Below are 14,252 nucleotides of genomic sequence, written 5' to 3'. Positions count from 1 at the left end.
TTGGGCTCCCTATCTCTTTATAAGAGCGTTGCTTCTCAGCAGTAATGTATTGGACCGCTACCCTGACGACACGGGTTCGATCCTGCGTGAGATGCGGTGTGTTTATTTATTTATTCATTTATTTCCTTTCTTCTTGAGTTTACCTGCTTTGAGATCAACTGTTCTGCAATTGGGTTCAACAACCCTCTGAGCTGGAGAGCTTCTAGTCTGTAGCACTTCATCCCATTACACTTCATTTACCCTACGTAATGGCTTGGAAAATATCTGGCCCGCAAGCCAAACTTAATTGCCGACCCCTGACCTACACTATAATGACAGAAGTATTGGGACACATGATCACTCATTTTTCTACGGTCTCTCCTGTCCGTTAATGACTTATACTAGGCTACTTACTTTAGAGAATTGCTGTGATTATCTGATTATATTCAGCAATAACAAGTCAGCATTAGTGAGGTCATTATATTGGATGATTGCCACCCCACCTCATCCCCACCTTCTTCACCACCGCCTCCAGCAACCGTTTGGATGCCCAGAGGGTTGGCTACCTGTCTTCCAAACGTATCAAGTCCTGGGCCAATGACGGGGCGCACGCCAAAGACCTAAAACAGACTGTTTCTATATAACCTCTTTATAATATACATGTATTTCTGGAGTAGTAATATCATTACAGAGAAGACAGCTCCACTGCTCCACAGCTCACATACTATTTCTCTATGAGATCATTCATCTCATTACACAGGTATACCAAAAGTCAAGAGACAGAGGGACAATTAGGGACAAGTATCATATGCCATCATTTTTGGCATGTCCCATGAAAGCTCAAAAATGGTGCGCTGACCTGAGGGATCATCACTCTGTTTCAACTCTTATCTGCACTATATATCCAAATATTTTTGGACACATTTTTTTTTACTTTAAGTTAAACCAATTTCTGACACAGATGTGCCAAAGCATGCACACAATTTGTCTAGTCCCTGTAGTAGGTAAGTACTGCCAACAGAACAGGACTCTGTGGAGCAGAAAAAAACCACCATGAACCTATTGGCACCATGCCTAATGCCAGATATGGGCTAGAATGGTATAAATCCCCCAGCATGGAGCTGTGGAGCAGTGAAACTGTATTATCTTGAATGATGGTGCTCCATTTAATACTTTTGGAATGGGATAAGTAACCTGTAATCCTGACAAAAATGCTCTAAAACCCAGTAGAAAGTCCTCTCTGGCCACTAGAGAGTGTCACTGTTTTAATAAGCTGATGTCATAATATCAGAAATGTGTCAAATTTGGTAGAATCTCCTTTTTTTGATATTAGAGTAAGGACAAGAATGGCTTAGATGGGCTGTTGCTTCTATATAGAGGGTTAAAGAAAGTGAAGGACGTTCGAAAGTCACGCATTGTGTGAAATCCACTAAAAGCCATATGGGGTCCGTTGTGTCTTTCAGTGCTATTTTTTCCCCCACAGCGGTGACTCAGTCCAGGAGAAAGAGAGCGAGAAAGCTCTGAATCTGCCAGCACCCCCCACTGTACCTCACACCAAATCTAATATTTAACACTGACCTATTTTAAAAGCTGAGGGGTACGTTTTTTCTGGGTCTGCTCAGGGAGCTTAAAAAGCAGCCGAGAGGAACACAGAGTGGACGCTGGGATGATGCCATTGTCTGGAAGCTCTTCCACTGCTTCCAAGCCTGGACTAAGCTCTCGCTGGAGAAAATATGGGAAAGTATGTGTCTGTATTTTTTCGAAAACGCAGATAAAAATAGAATATTAGTGTTAATCTTAGGTAAGTAGGGCACAGTCCCACTCTGCCATGCACATACACTCTGCCAGGGGTGGGCTGGTTCCCCTCGAGACTGCACTGAGTGCACTGACTGGCTCTGTATGTCCCAGGCATGTGTCCTTGCATTGCACTGGAGGACTCATGGGGGCATGGTGCCCCTGTGGTTGAAAAGCATTGTTAACGGTTCGAATCCTGTCCATGTTGCTTGCCATCGGCTACTGGAGCCCTGATAGAGCACAATTGGCTTAGCTCTCTCCCCAAATCACTACAAAGGGTGATGTTGATCAGCACAAGGCATCTGTGAGCTGATGTATTGGAACGAGTCGCTGCACTTTCCTCCAAATGCGCTGTAATGCTACCCAGCAATGATGTATCAGCAGCAGTTCGAAAAGAGTTGGTGGCTGATTTCACATGTATCAGAGTAGGCATTTGTCAGTCTTCACTCTAATGGTGTTGGAGCATCACTAGTGATAAGGGGAGTCCTAATAAGTGGGTTGGGTAATTGGATGTGTAAATTGGGGAGAAAAAGGGAAAAATATTTATGAAATAAAATTATGAAAAAAAAAAAAAAAAGAAAAGCATTGTTAAATTGCCTTATCCAATTCAACTCCCTTGTTGTGGAGCAAAAGTTATCAAGTGCCTGCTAGGACACACGTCTTCAGGCATATGTCTTAAAGTATGCCCATCTTTTGGCTGAATTTCTGTCTTTACAATGTTGAAGGGTGATGTAATAAAGCACCTTCTATACCACCTCTACTCTACAGTGCCCCAAAAAGTGAATGGGATGCAGTGCTAAATAGGGTTCTCCTACTAGTAAGAAACCATAATGAATTGCCCAGTTAGGTTCCCCTCTAAGTGCCTCCTATAGGTGCCTCAAAAAGGGGATAAACTCTATTTAATGGTACAAGTTAATGATCCAATTTTATTTCTTTTTTGTACCCCTACCCCCCTAAAAATTGGGACAATCCTTCAAACACCTGACAGCCTCTGCAGTCTGTTGTACCATTTAAGGTGGAACAGTAAAGTAAGCTAGCTAGATAGTTAGCAATTAAGGCGAACTACTATCAATTTTCTGTGCTAGAATAAAAGTTATGAAGAAAATGGCCAATAAACACTGAAACTATGCATTAAACTTTGATAATAAAGTGGTTATCTTTGAAAATACATAAATTTGTGTGTTTCTTTGGTCTTCTTTGCCGCCATCTTGCCAGAGATTCTCATAGCCCCTTGGTGTGCACCGCAAAACAAAAGGGTAGGGCTATGTAAGTGGTAGGACCATGGGGTGAAATGAGATTGGACCATGATGGCACATGATGGGACTCATTTTCATGGTTTGAATCTATTCCATCCATTCCCAGCAAGATTCCACCACTTTTTCACTGCAGCACAGTGGCTGTACTGCCATCACCTTTCACCAAACCCTACCATGCACCAGTTGCATCCTCTGTTTCTGAAGCTCTGGTTCCAGATAGCATCTATTCTACTGTATATTGTTTCTACGTTCTCAGAAACCCTTTTATCAAACGCCACTGGCAAAGCCTGGAGACTGCCGAGGGAAATCCGTGCGTGAGCCCGGCTGTGTGGCATTGTTGGAATGATGTGCTGTCACATCCTGTTACGCTGTTATTCAACACCTGTTCAGGGCCGTTTCGGCACCGCGGACAGCGACACGGCCGTTAAACATCTCAAGGCTGAAATATAGGAGGAAACCTTGGCGGAATTTAATCATCCACAGCTAACGGATTTTGCGCAGTAATTGAAAATGGCTCCTCAGGGCCGCAACGGACCGAGACAGACTTACCACTTTGAAGTCTTCGGGTCGGCACGGCGAGCCTCTGAACTGGCAGGAGAGGAGCATGTCTCGGATGTCGTGTCCCGTACGGTTGTAGAACTCCATCATGTTGAAGGGGCGGGGCTTGAAGTTCTGGAAGTCGGCTTTGGTCTTCAGAGACTCGAGGACGCTCTCCTCGATCAGATGAACGTCACGGATCTCATACCTACAGAGGAAGAAGAGAAAGAGATGATTTAGGGATTTAAATATTTGGCAAGACTAAGTGGCAGCAGGCCCTCACTCCCACCTCCTCTCCCATGTAGGCATGTTGCAATATAAAGGATTCATACAAGAGTCGGCCCTGAGGGAGGGAGCTGACAGGGCGAGCTGATAAACACCAGGTTCAAGTTCATTTTTAAGCTCTATTCTGATTCATTTGAATGAAGCGTGAAAATGAAAAATGAAATAAAGCTGAATATCAGTTTATTACCTCTTCACAAACTGGTTTACAGTACAGTAATGTTAGCTCAGCTAACTTAGCTTTAGAATTTGCCTTTCTCTGTGTAAATTCCAATTTAGTTAGGTACATATGTTTTCTCTAGCACTGCTAAAATTTACAAATGTAAATGTACTGTAGCACTGTGAATTTATTGTAAGAATGGCGCAACAAATGTGTGATTAAAACAGTAGTACAGCTTAAATGGATGATTACAATGGCACTTCCAGGGTAAATTTATGACTAAAAATGTATCACTGAGAGTATATTTTTACATTTGCTTAGATTTTCAGCTGATTGCACACAATGTGCCTTCAAGAAATGTCATGTTTTGTCTGGTCAACCAGCCTGTACTGCAAGAATGGATGTAATTTAATAAATGAAATGAAGCTAAGCTGTCAAACATGAAATATGTTAGGTTTATACTGTATGCAATTAAATTAAACAAAAGTCAAAATACAGTATCAGTCAAAAGTTTGGAAACACCTCTCCTTTTATAAACGTTTTCCTTCTTTTTTGCAACAACGTCATAACCTTTTCTGTTTTTTGGTTATGTCATGTTGATTAACACACTAATGCAAATTTAATGGGTAAAATATATTGTAGGACTTGGACTTACATTATGACGTATAACCATATTTTTCGCACTATAAGGTTTATTTAAAATCCTTTAATTTTCCCAAAACCCTACAGTGCCCCATTTATGTATGAACTCTACCAGTCAGGTTGTAAGGAGCAGTAAAGCCACTCTGCTGAAGTACAACTTTATACAAGAGTTTCAGTAAAGTTTCTCCAGCATCGAGGCTGGATCAGTATTAGCATGCTAACCCCAGTGCTAGCTCTTTCACTGTTCATAGGTGAGTATATTGGACTGTAGTCTGCATGTTTGTTGAAACAAGCTAAATAAAAAGAAGCAATTTACTCTCCCAAATAAACAATTTTCAGGAGAAAAATCTGCATAGATTAGCATCCAGCACTCGTTTGACTATTTTTTAATTAGAAGGGAAACATGGTGACACCCTTGTTTCTTACTAGTGTCGCTTAAAATGCACCTTATAATCTGGTGCACCTTATATATGAAATTAGACGTTCATTAATAGTGCACTTTATAATACGATACATATTGTATAGTCCGTAAAATATGGTACACTCAGTTTTTATGGTATAGACAAAACTTCCACAAAAGTTTAAAGACTCAAAGACTAGCTAGAGCTTTTAATGTAACAGAGAAACAGAGAAAAAGAAGTTTTGGCTCATTAAATCCATAAATCGCCAAAAAAATAGCCTTTAGCAGTCAGGTTCAATTCCCTGATGCAGGCTAAAGGCACCAGGCAGAACAAAGAGAATGGAGGAGTGAGTACGTGCCAGTGTGTGTTTGTGTGTGTGTGTGTGAGTGTGTGTCCTTGCGCGAGTACAGGAATGGAGTAACGGGGACGGCTGAAGCCGAATTCAAACGCCGGTCACACTGTCCATCCGCTGCCATGTGACGCCGCAACACTGCAGCAGCAAAACTTCGCAATATATTTTACTGCCAAATGGCAGCTGGCATTGATAGCAGAGCCAAAAATAGCATTTAATTTGGGGGTTCTGTGAGTGTTGCACCTCAGCAGTCCATAGACCTTCAACACCCACTCTGATGCCTGAGGGAGACTCTAATGCCTGATTACCTGTGACCACTAAACTCTATTTCTGATGGCCATTTCCTTCTCCCTCAAAGAAACACCAAACTAACAGGTTCTGATCCTTCTGATCAGAAAGAATACAAACAGACAGAAAGCCTTGGATGCTATCCACCTTATTTTCAGTTACAACAATATGCTCATTTAGAATGTGTCCCAATAACTGGATGAAAGGAGAATTTGCTTAAACAGTGACTCACAACACAAAAAAACCCAAGAAGACTGTGGATTGTGGAGGAGTGATGTAAAGCTCTGTTTATTGTGTATTTGAGTGGATGGTTCAAATTTAGCACCTTCATCCATAGACACAGCTCCTCTTCTTTGGAAGTTGACCAACACAGAGCAGCTATTATTACATAGAGGGTCATTCTCAGCACTGCAGTGACACTGGCATGGTGTGTGAATGTTAGTGTGTGTGTTGTGTACTCACTGTCCACTCTATTAGACGCTCCTCTCTAATTGCTCCACCTTGTAGATAAAGTAAAGTCAGAGACAGGAGTTCATTGTTCGCTGCACAGTTTGTGTAGGTCATTTTCTAGTCTTTCATCAGTGCTCACAGGACACTGCCTACAGGACACTGCCTAGAGGAGGTGGACGCAATGATGTTTAAAAACTCCAGCAGCACTGCTGTGTCTTATCCACTTGTACCAGCACAACACACACTAAAACCTCATGCACCACCATTGTCCCCCCGTGCTGCAGTGCTGAGAATGATGACCCACCACCCAAATAATAATAGCTGCTCTGTGGTGGTCTATCCTGTGGGGTCTTGAGCATTGAAGAACAGATAAAAATAAAGTGTGCAGAGAAAGAGATAAAAGACTACAGAGTGTCATTATAGAACTACAAAATGTCCAATATGATAAGTGAATCTGATCAAATGGACATTATGTGTAGAAACAAGGAGGTGGAATTAACGTAATGTAAAATTGAAATCTAAAAATTAAATAAAGATCACATCAACACAAGGAATTCTGGATGTTCATTTTATTGGAATTTTTATTTCCTGGATGTTTTGCAGCTCTGTTTATCATTCTGGACTCATCTTACGGTATGTGTCAACTTGCCGCTTCGCCTCGCCACATCTTATTCATTTCAATGTAGAGAGCTGCAGCATGTGCGCGGTGTATGATGGGATGCGTCATGGTGAGAGCAGCCTCGCTGCACAGCAAAGTAGTTCAGAAGATTTCAACTTTATGCAAATGAATACGCCTGCCATGTTGAATTTATCCAATCAGACACGAGCATCATACAAAACACAGTTCAAACATAGAGGCGAAGCTGCAGCATCTGAATTTACAGCATTAAAACTATGTTAACATTAATTAAATATAAGATGTCCTACATTATATGCATATATTTAAAATGCAAAGAGTTAATTCAATATAGGATAAGTTACATTAACACTGTCAGAGTTTATTCAAGACTGAAAGAGTTAATTAAAACGGAAGGAGTTAATTAAAAGTGTTAATGCAATGCCACAAAATGTAATTCAACACTAATGTAAAAAATGTAATACTGTAAAAGTTACTTCAATGCTAAACAAGTTAATTTAACACTAAAAATGAATCAATTTACTACTAGTAACGAGTAATTTCTATACTAGAAGAATTTATTGTACACTGTAAAATTGGATGCTATGCTATTAAATTCATTATACACTGTTAGAGTGGATTATATACTGTAAGAGTTAAATCTGACCTTGTAAGAAATTAATCAGAGTTAACCTAAATTAAGCATGAAACGTATCACTTCGGCAAACATGCAATAACTGCAGCACACTAATGTAAATTAGTCAAACCTACACCACAGACCAATGCATACCTCTCCAGCAATGTAAGTACACGACGCAGGAACGAGCTTTGTAGGGCGCTTGCTCAGACCACACCTTTGTTTTCAGTCAGTGGCGCACCTGTGTTTTCCGTTGCTTAGATAGCAATACACCAGAAATAGCAATAAACGTCATGACACAGCATTGTACAAAGCTGAGTCCTCCCAGTGAAAGATTTCTTTTAAATAGTAAGGTACTGGCATTTCATGGAATTTTCAATCGCAGGTCATATTTTAAAGATTTTGTGTTTTTTTTTTTTTTTTTAATAGTGTGGTGCACTCTTATGCGCTGAGAAATTGAACAATGTAGGTAGTTCTTCACTGCAAGGCATCAGTGTGCACCGCCATTAGGAATATTGGTTTCAAATTTTTAGATGGTCTGCTGGTTGGAACAAATGAAAGACCACAGGGCTCCTATTAAGGGCCGGATATGAGCTGTGTGTGAGATTTCATGCATGTTGAATTTGACTGCATGCAGTCAGTGAATCACACCTTCCTAGCAGTGAGTCACACACCTACTGCAGTTCTCAACAGCCCCAAATCCACACACACTCTCTCACACACTAACACACGCACTGACACACACATACCTTGAGTTGAGCAGGGCAAGCAGCTCCCCAGCATGGTACAGGTCATTGCGCGTGACCCTGCCAAAGCGGAAGGCGTTCAGGTTGCAGAGTGTCACAGCGGGGAAGACCATGGCAGGCGCCACGACCTCGTCCACCTTGGTTACGTGCGGATACTCCAGGTAGAAGAGCACCCGGTCTACACACACACACACCAGGAAGGCTACGGAGCTCAAGAAAAACAGCAGCCACAGGCAGCACCTCAACGTGATCCTGTTGTAGGTGAAAATGTGGGCAATGCCATGCAGCGTAGACATATGAGCGAACACCTGGAGCGGCGGAGGCTCGTCTGCAGGCGCCGGCTCCACCTTAAGATCCATCACGCTGGCAGGTTTCATTCAAACTCTGCTCCTCTCTCTCACAGCCAAGCCAGATGATGAGTAATTAATTTAATCCAATAAATCTTCTTTGGATAAATCTGAAACAAAACAAACAATAAGCTGACATCTTTATTGTCATCATGAAGCTTATAAAAAAACGCTTTTAGACAACAGCAAATATATATATATATATATATATATATATATATATATATATATATATATTAGGGGTGTCACGATTCTCTAAATCCTCGATTCGATTTCATTTTCGATTTGAGGGTCACGATTCGATTCGATTCTCGATTTTCTTGTTTTTTTTCTTGTTATTATTTTATGCCTCATAAAATTTAAATAATATATTTATTATTATAATTATTATTATTATAAATATTATTATTATTATTTATTAAGATATATATGGTAATGCCATCTAGTGACTTTTTTGGTAGCAACAGTGTGCACTATTAAAACAAGCAGTTTATCAGAGCTGTGTGTGGATGGCTGGTGAAACTGCTCATTACATGAAGCTGCAGTTCTTCATCCAACCACTAGTCGGAGCTGCAGCAGCACAAGCCCCGCTCTCTTCACTCAGTCACTACTTCAGTACAGCCCAGCCACGGGCTACAGAGCTCAGCCAGTCCGTTTTTACTGTTTCTGTAAACAAATAAAGGTTTTAACCCCACTAACCGGATAATACAGCTCACTACAGTTCATCTTTCAGCACAAGCAGCTAACAGCAGCAGGTTAGAACAGCCGACACGGAGGCACTGCTCGGATTACATTATGAACAGGTCAGTTAGCGCGCTGCTAACCTCAGGATGTTTATAACTACGGAGTTTAGTGGACACACCACACCACGGCCGCCCCTGGCTCCCAGGGGTTACAAGAGGTTATTGAAAGCATTATTGGGGGGCAGAAATCAGTACAGGCTGGTTAGATAAGTGATGTGGGTATTGTCTTATAAATATTTACACATAACTTATATCTCTCCTGAAAAGCTTTTATTTTAGTCAGAAACACGCTTGTGTTTACTTTATCTGAGAGAAAGATGTTTTTTTAATTCAATGGAAAGCAACAGGTGTAGTCAATTATAAGTTTAAGATTTTTAATCCACCTCACTGTGATCTATAGTCAGTGTTCTCAAGCCACACTGACACACGCATTTCAGCGAGTTCACACGCTCTCACCTGCGCGCACCCACCCCTCCGTTAGATACAGATACAAAACCTGCGCGCCCAACCCCCGCCCCCCCTCCCCCGTTGGACAGATCACACTCCCGCCGACTGCGCTCATGCAGTGCCTATCTCTATTTAAATGAATAGGATGCGCTGTGTTGGTGCCGCGCCATTTGCGTAGCGCGCTGCGCTATTTGCGTAGCGCGCGCGGGAGGGATCGTCGATCCTCTTTTTGACTTCGATACTCGAGATCGTGACCTCATTTCGATTCGATTTCGATAAAATATCGAGATCGTGACACCCCTAATATATATATATATATATATATATATATATATATATATATATATATATATATATATATACATACAGACACATAAAGTACAACAGAATAGAACCCAAGTTGAATGGGAATGACGGAATGGATTCATTACACAAAATAGAACAGAATAAAGCCCAAATGGGTAATATCAGAACAGATGAACATAAATGTAATTAAACTGGTATAACATTACAATATGTAATAGAACAGAGCCCAACAACAATGAGAATAAATTACAGAATAGAACAGAACAGAAATGAATGGAACCCACATGAAGTGAAACAATAAAACAAGTTGATAGAACAGACTAGAAAATAACTCATGTGGAGTGGAGCTATGAAACAGGTTCATAGAACAGAACCCCCATGGAATGAAGCAATGAAACAAGTTGGTAGAATAGAGCAAAATAGTACAGAACAATGGAATAAGTTGACAGAACCCATGTGGAGTGAAACAATGGGACAGATTGAAGGAACAGAACCCACGTGGAATGGAAAAATTAAACAAATCAATGGGATAGATTAGCATCATTGTGAAAGTGACTTATGAAGCAAATTGATAGAACAGAAAAGAACACATGTGGAATGGAATAATATGGACAATCAGATCAATAGTATAGATTAGATTAAAATTCATGTGTAATGGGACAATGGAAAAAGCTAAGGAATAGAATAATGGAACAAACTGTTACAGAATATAATAAAAATTAGAATACAGCACAAGAAAAACAGACTGCATACATATAATGAGAAATAGAACGAAGTAGAACATGAATGGAATGAAATTATTATTTGTTTATTATGAAAGAAATGTTTCCTTACAGTAGTGTTAAAAACATGCACGTACGCACACGCACAATTACAGTCTAGTGTGCAGACTATTCACTTATTCAGAGCCAATAAAGCAGCGCTTTTTCTGAAAGAACACAGAAACGCGGTCCTTACGTTCAGCGTCACGTTGATCCGCGCGGGGTTCTGCGAGCTGACGCGGGGAAACGGCTCTTCATCCCTCGGCTGGGAGTCTTCACTCTGCGCGTGATTACAAACGCATTAACTCGATAAATGATCAGAAATCGATCCGTTCGGCGCGCGCACTGATCCGCACTGGGGCCGAAAAGGCGCCAAAGCGTCGTTCCTGCGCGCGAGCTGGAATCCTCGTGGGGGATTTTAAATTTAAAGAGTTGTAGCTCACGCGCCGTGAAAGAGGCGACCGTTAAACGGTCACTCTGGCTTCAGCGTGCTAAAGGCTAAAATAGCGTTTATTTCGTTACATTAAGCGCTGAAAACTGCAAACTGAGCTGTTCAACAATTGTTTTCCTGTCAGACAGCGACTGAAAGAGCTGTTTCTGCGAGGCGTGACTGGAGAGAGAGGTAGGTACACCAGGCTACTGGTGATTTTAACTACACTACACCACACGACACCCCGCCATTCACACACCACGCTAACCTCCTGAGGAGAGAAGCACGACGTCCAGAAGTCCGTCAGCTCCACACCAACACTGTTTACCTCAGAATTTATCCTGTACTACTTCCCCGAGAGACAAAGGCAGGCTAACTAAGACTAACAGGCGACGAAACCAACAACACCGGCCGTCCAAACGCGCTAATTCCCATCAGAGCTGCTGCTGCTGCTGCTTATCTGATCCACCAGACCCGGTCCGTCCATTCAGGAGTGTGTCCTCACAGCCTGACAGGAAAATGGTGAGAGGAGGAGTGTGTGAGGGGTGATGGTGAAGGAGTGTGTGAGGGGCGAGGCGTGTTTTCCCCTGCCCATCTCTGAGGCTTTCCTCCATGCTTTGATGGAGTCCGAGGCTCTGAGAGCGTGAGGATGGAGCTTTACTCTTCCCCCTCCTCACTGTACACCCACACAACCCACACACACACATACACACACAAACACAACCCACACACTAGGGCTGGGTGATATCACCAGAAACTCATGTCTCGTTTTGGTTAAAAGTATTTGTATTTATTTTGTAACATTATACATAAAACATATGGTATATTTAAACATTGTATTTTTAACTGCACATTAGGGCTGTTTTTATCATCGTGTTTTCATGATAAATGCACTGAAAGAGCAAAGATAATGGCAAGCTCAAACTGCATTACCTGTGTTTAGCAACAGACACAACTCTTCATGCTGAAACATGCGAAACACGTGATATAATGAGGCTGGAGGCAGAATGAGGTAGAGTAAAACAGTGAGGTAGAGTGTCCACAATGAATGCACACACCCACTACTTTTTCAGCCAAGGAGCTATGAGGATATCCAACAGCATTATCAGACATCAGATTTTTTCTCCATATCGTACACCCCTACTGTAAATCTAAGTGAGTATTCTAGTGCAGTGACTTAGTAAACTGCAGTGGATGATGTTGGATGTTGGCTTCTTGTTCAGTTACAACATAGTTTGCACAAGAGTGTACTCTGTTGAGAGTCATGCCTCTGGACATCGAACCATTTTCATAGACACCACCCACATACAATTATTTTTGGTAACCCACATAGCAGCCGCTATTTTAAGATATAATCTTTTTTATATCTTGTATAAATTCCAATGTCCAATGTATGAATATTGACAATATAATGTCCAGACACACACACACAACCCCACACCTCACACCAACACACACACACACACACACAAACACACACTGCTCATTCATTGTTTCTTTTGTCAGCCAATATGAAAAAACAAAATACAACAAAGTACAGCAAAATACATAGCTTAGCTTGCATAGATTAGTGTCCATTTAACCCACACTGACTACAACTATTGTAAATGTGGCATTATCCTAATGTGGTAAAACAAGCATAAACTGCTGTGAATTAGAACAATTTTGCTGCTTTTCTGCAACGTATGTTTATTTTTTCCCACCTTTACTTATTATAATGCAGCATGTTTAAATGTCATAAGTATAATATAAGCACAAACATATGGAGGCATGTGGAACATAACACAATCTAGAGGTCCTACGGGAGTCCAAGAACCATACAAGAACCATTAATGTTGTACCTTATTTAAGCAACCAAAACATGAACCCATTCTTTCTTTTTTCTAATGGTAATAAGCTGCAGTTTTTCACCTTTCTTTTCATGAAGGTCAGACAAATGTCCACACAGCAGCACAGTGGGGATATTCAGTCCCCACAAGGCTTTAAATACACACATACACACACTTTCACTTCCCAGTATTTCTACCCTGAATGTGAGAAAGGGGCATATGGCGGGCGCAGGTGCATCAGCTGTAGATCTTCCACAGGCACCGTTCCCAGGCATCACTCAGGCGGAGACACCAAGGGACCATGAGTTGCACTTTGGCCCTTTTTTCACTTTTCCTTTGCTTTAGGCTAGTGGACTGCACCAAAAACACAGTACACTCAAAACCCAAGCATCAATTTAGATTTTACAGAATTTAGCTGAATCACATAAAATAAGGGTGATTCAAAGGGTTCTTTAAGTAATGTCATAGAAGAACCATGTTTGGTTCTAGAAAGACAGTTTATTTAGGATTTTTGTCATTGTATTTCCATACCAATGTGTAAATATTCCTAATAATAATAATTTAATAGCTTTTTAAAAGGGTGTAATTTCAGTCTTATACTGTTATGATATCATTAAATCAGTGGCATAAAATGTTATTCAATATAACATAGTTTATCACAGTTATTACTGGGACAGTATATCGTTTGAACAAAAGTAATAATCTTGACAGGCCTTCTGAGTAAATTAATATTACTACACAAAATGAAGCTGCTGGGTCTCTTGTAAAGGAGCTCCTATAATAGAAGAACATAAAAAGAACCATCATGCAATATTTATGCATGGACTTTTTAGCACCCGTAATTAAGGTCTCTTTACTGCACCTTGAAGCGTTTTCACACCTGCAATCTACGAGTTACACCACCCAATCCGCATTCTGGGCCGTTAAATATTTAACATTTTGACATGAGCTTTGAAGTGAAAGTTTCTGACTGATTGTGTTTGCTCATGTTTGTCATGGAGCCTGGCTTTAATTTATTTATATGGGTTGAGAGCTGTACAACGGGGTCTTGGATCGCTCCCCTTTGGCTTTGTACATAAGCAGGTTAGACTCAGATAACCTCATGTAACATTGTGACATGAATGGTCAGGAACATAGAATGAAGAACTAGTTCAGCCTTTACTAATGTAAGGAAATATTTATATTATGTGATTAAATATTCATGAGAGAAGGAGATGAAATGTGCCTACATTAGTAGAGCAGGGCCGAA

General features: G+C 40.9%; 2 protein-coding genes across 2 annotated transcripts in view; one reads left to right on the top strand and one right to left on the bottom strand.

Annotated features, from left to right (window-relative positions):
- The window catches only part of asic1a (acid-sensing (proton-gated) ion channel 1a), a 31,936-nt gene extending 23,348 nt beyond the window's left edge, over positions 1 to 8,588 (bottom strand). Inside the window, exons 1-2 of the mRNA XM_022670228.2 lie at positions 8,144 to 8,588; positions 3,579 to 3,774 (exon numbers count right to left, since the gene is read on the bottom strand). Of these exons, the coding sequence (XP_022525949.2) occupies positions 3,579 to 3,774; positions 8,144 to 8,517 (570 nt within the window). The 5' untranslated portion in view covers positions 8,518 to 8,588. The remainder of the gene's footprint in view (positions 1 to 3,578; positions 3,775 to 8,143) is intronic.
- The window catches only part of dohh (deoxyhypusine hydroxylase/monooxygenase), a 133,561-nt gene that overhangs the window by 63,466 nt on the left and 55,843 nt on the right, over positions 1 to 14,252 (top strand). The window lies entirely within an intron of this gene.

The sequence above is a fragment of the Astyanax mexicanus genome, chromosome 12 (genome assembly GCF_023375975.1).
Source record: "Astyanax mexicanus isolate ESR-SI-001 chromosome 12, AstMex3_surface, whole genome shotgun sequence".
Classification (NCBI taxonomy): Eukaryota; Metazoa; Chordata; class Actinopteri; order Characiformes; family Acestrorhamphidae; genus Astyanax; species Astyanax mexicanus.
Note: the sequence above shows the minus strand (reverse complement) of the source record. Positions and strands in the feature narration are given on the sequence as shown.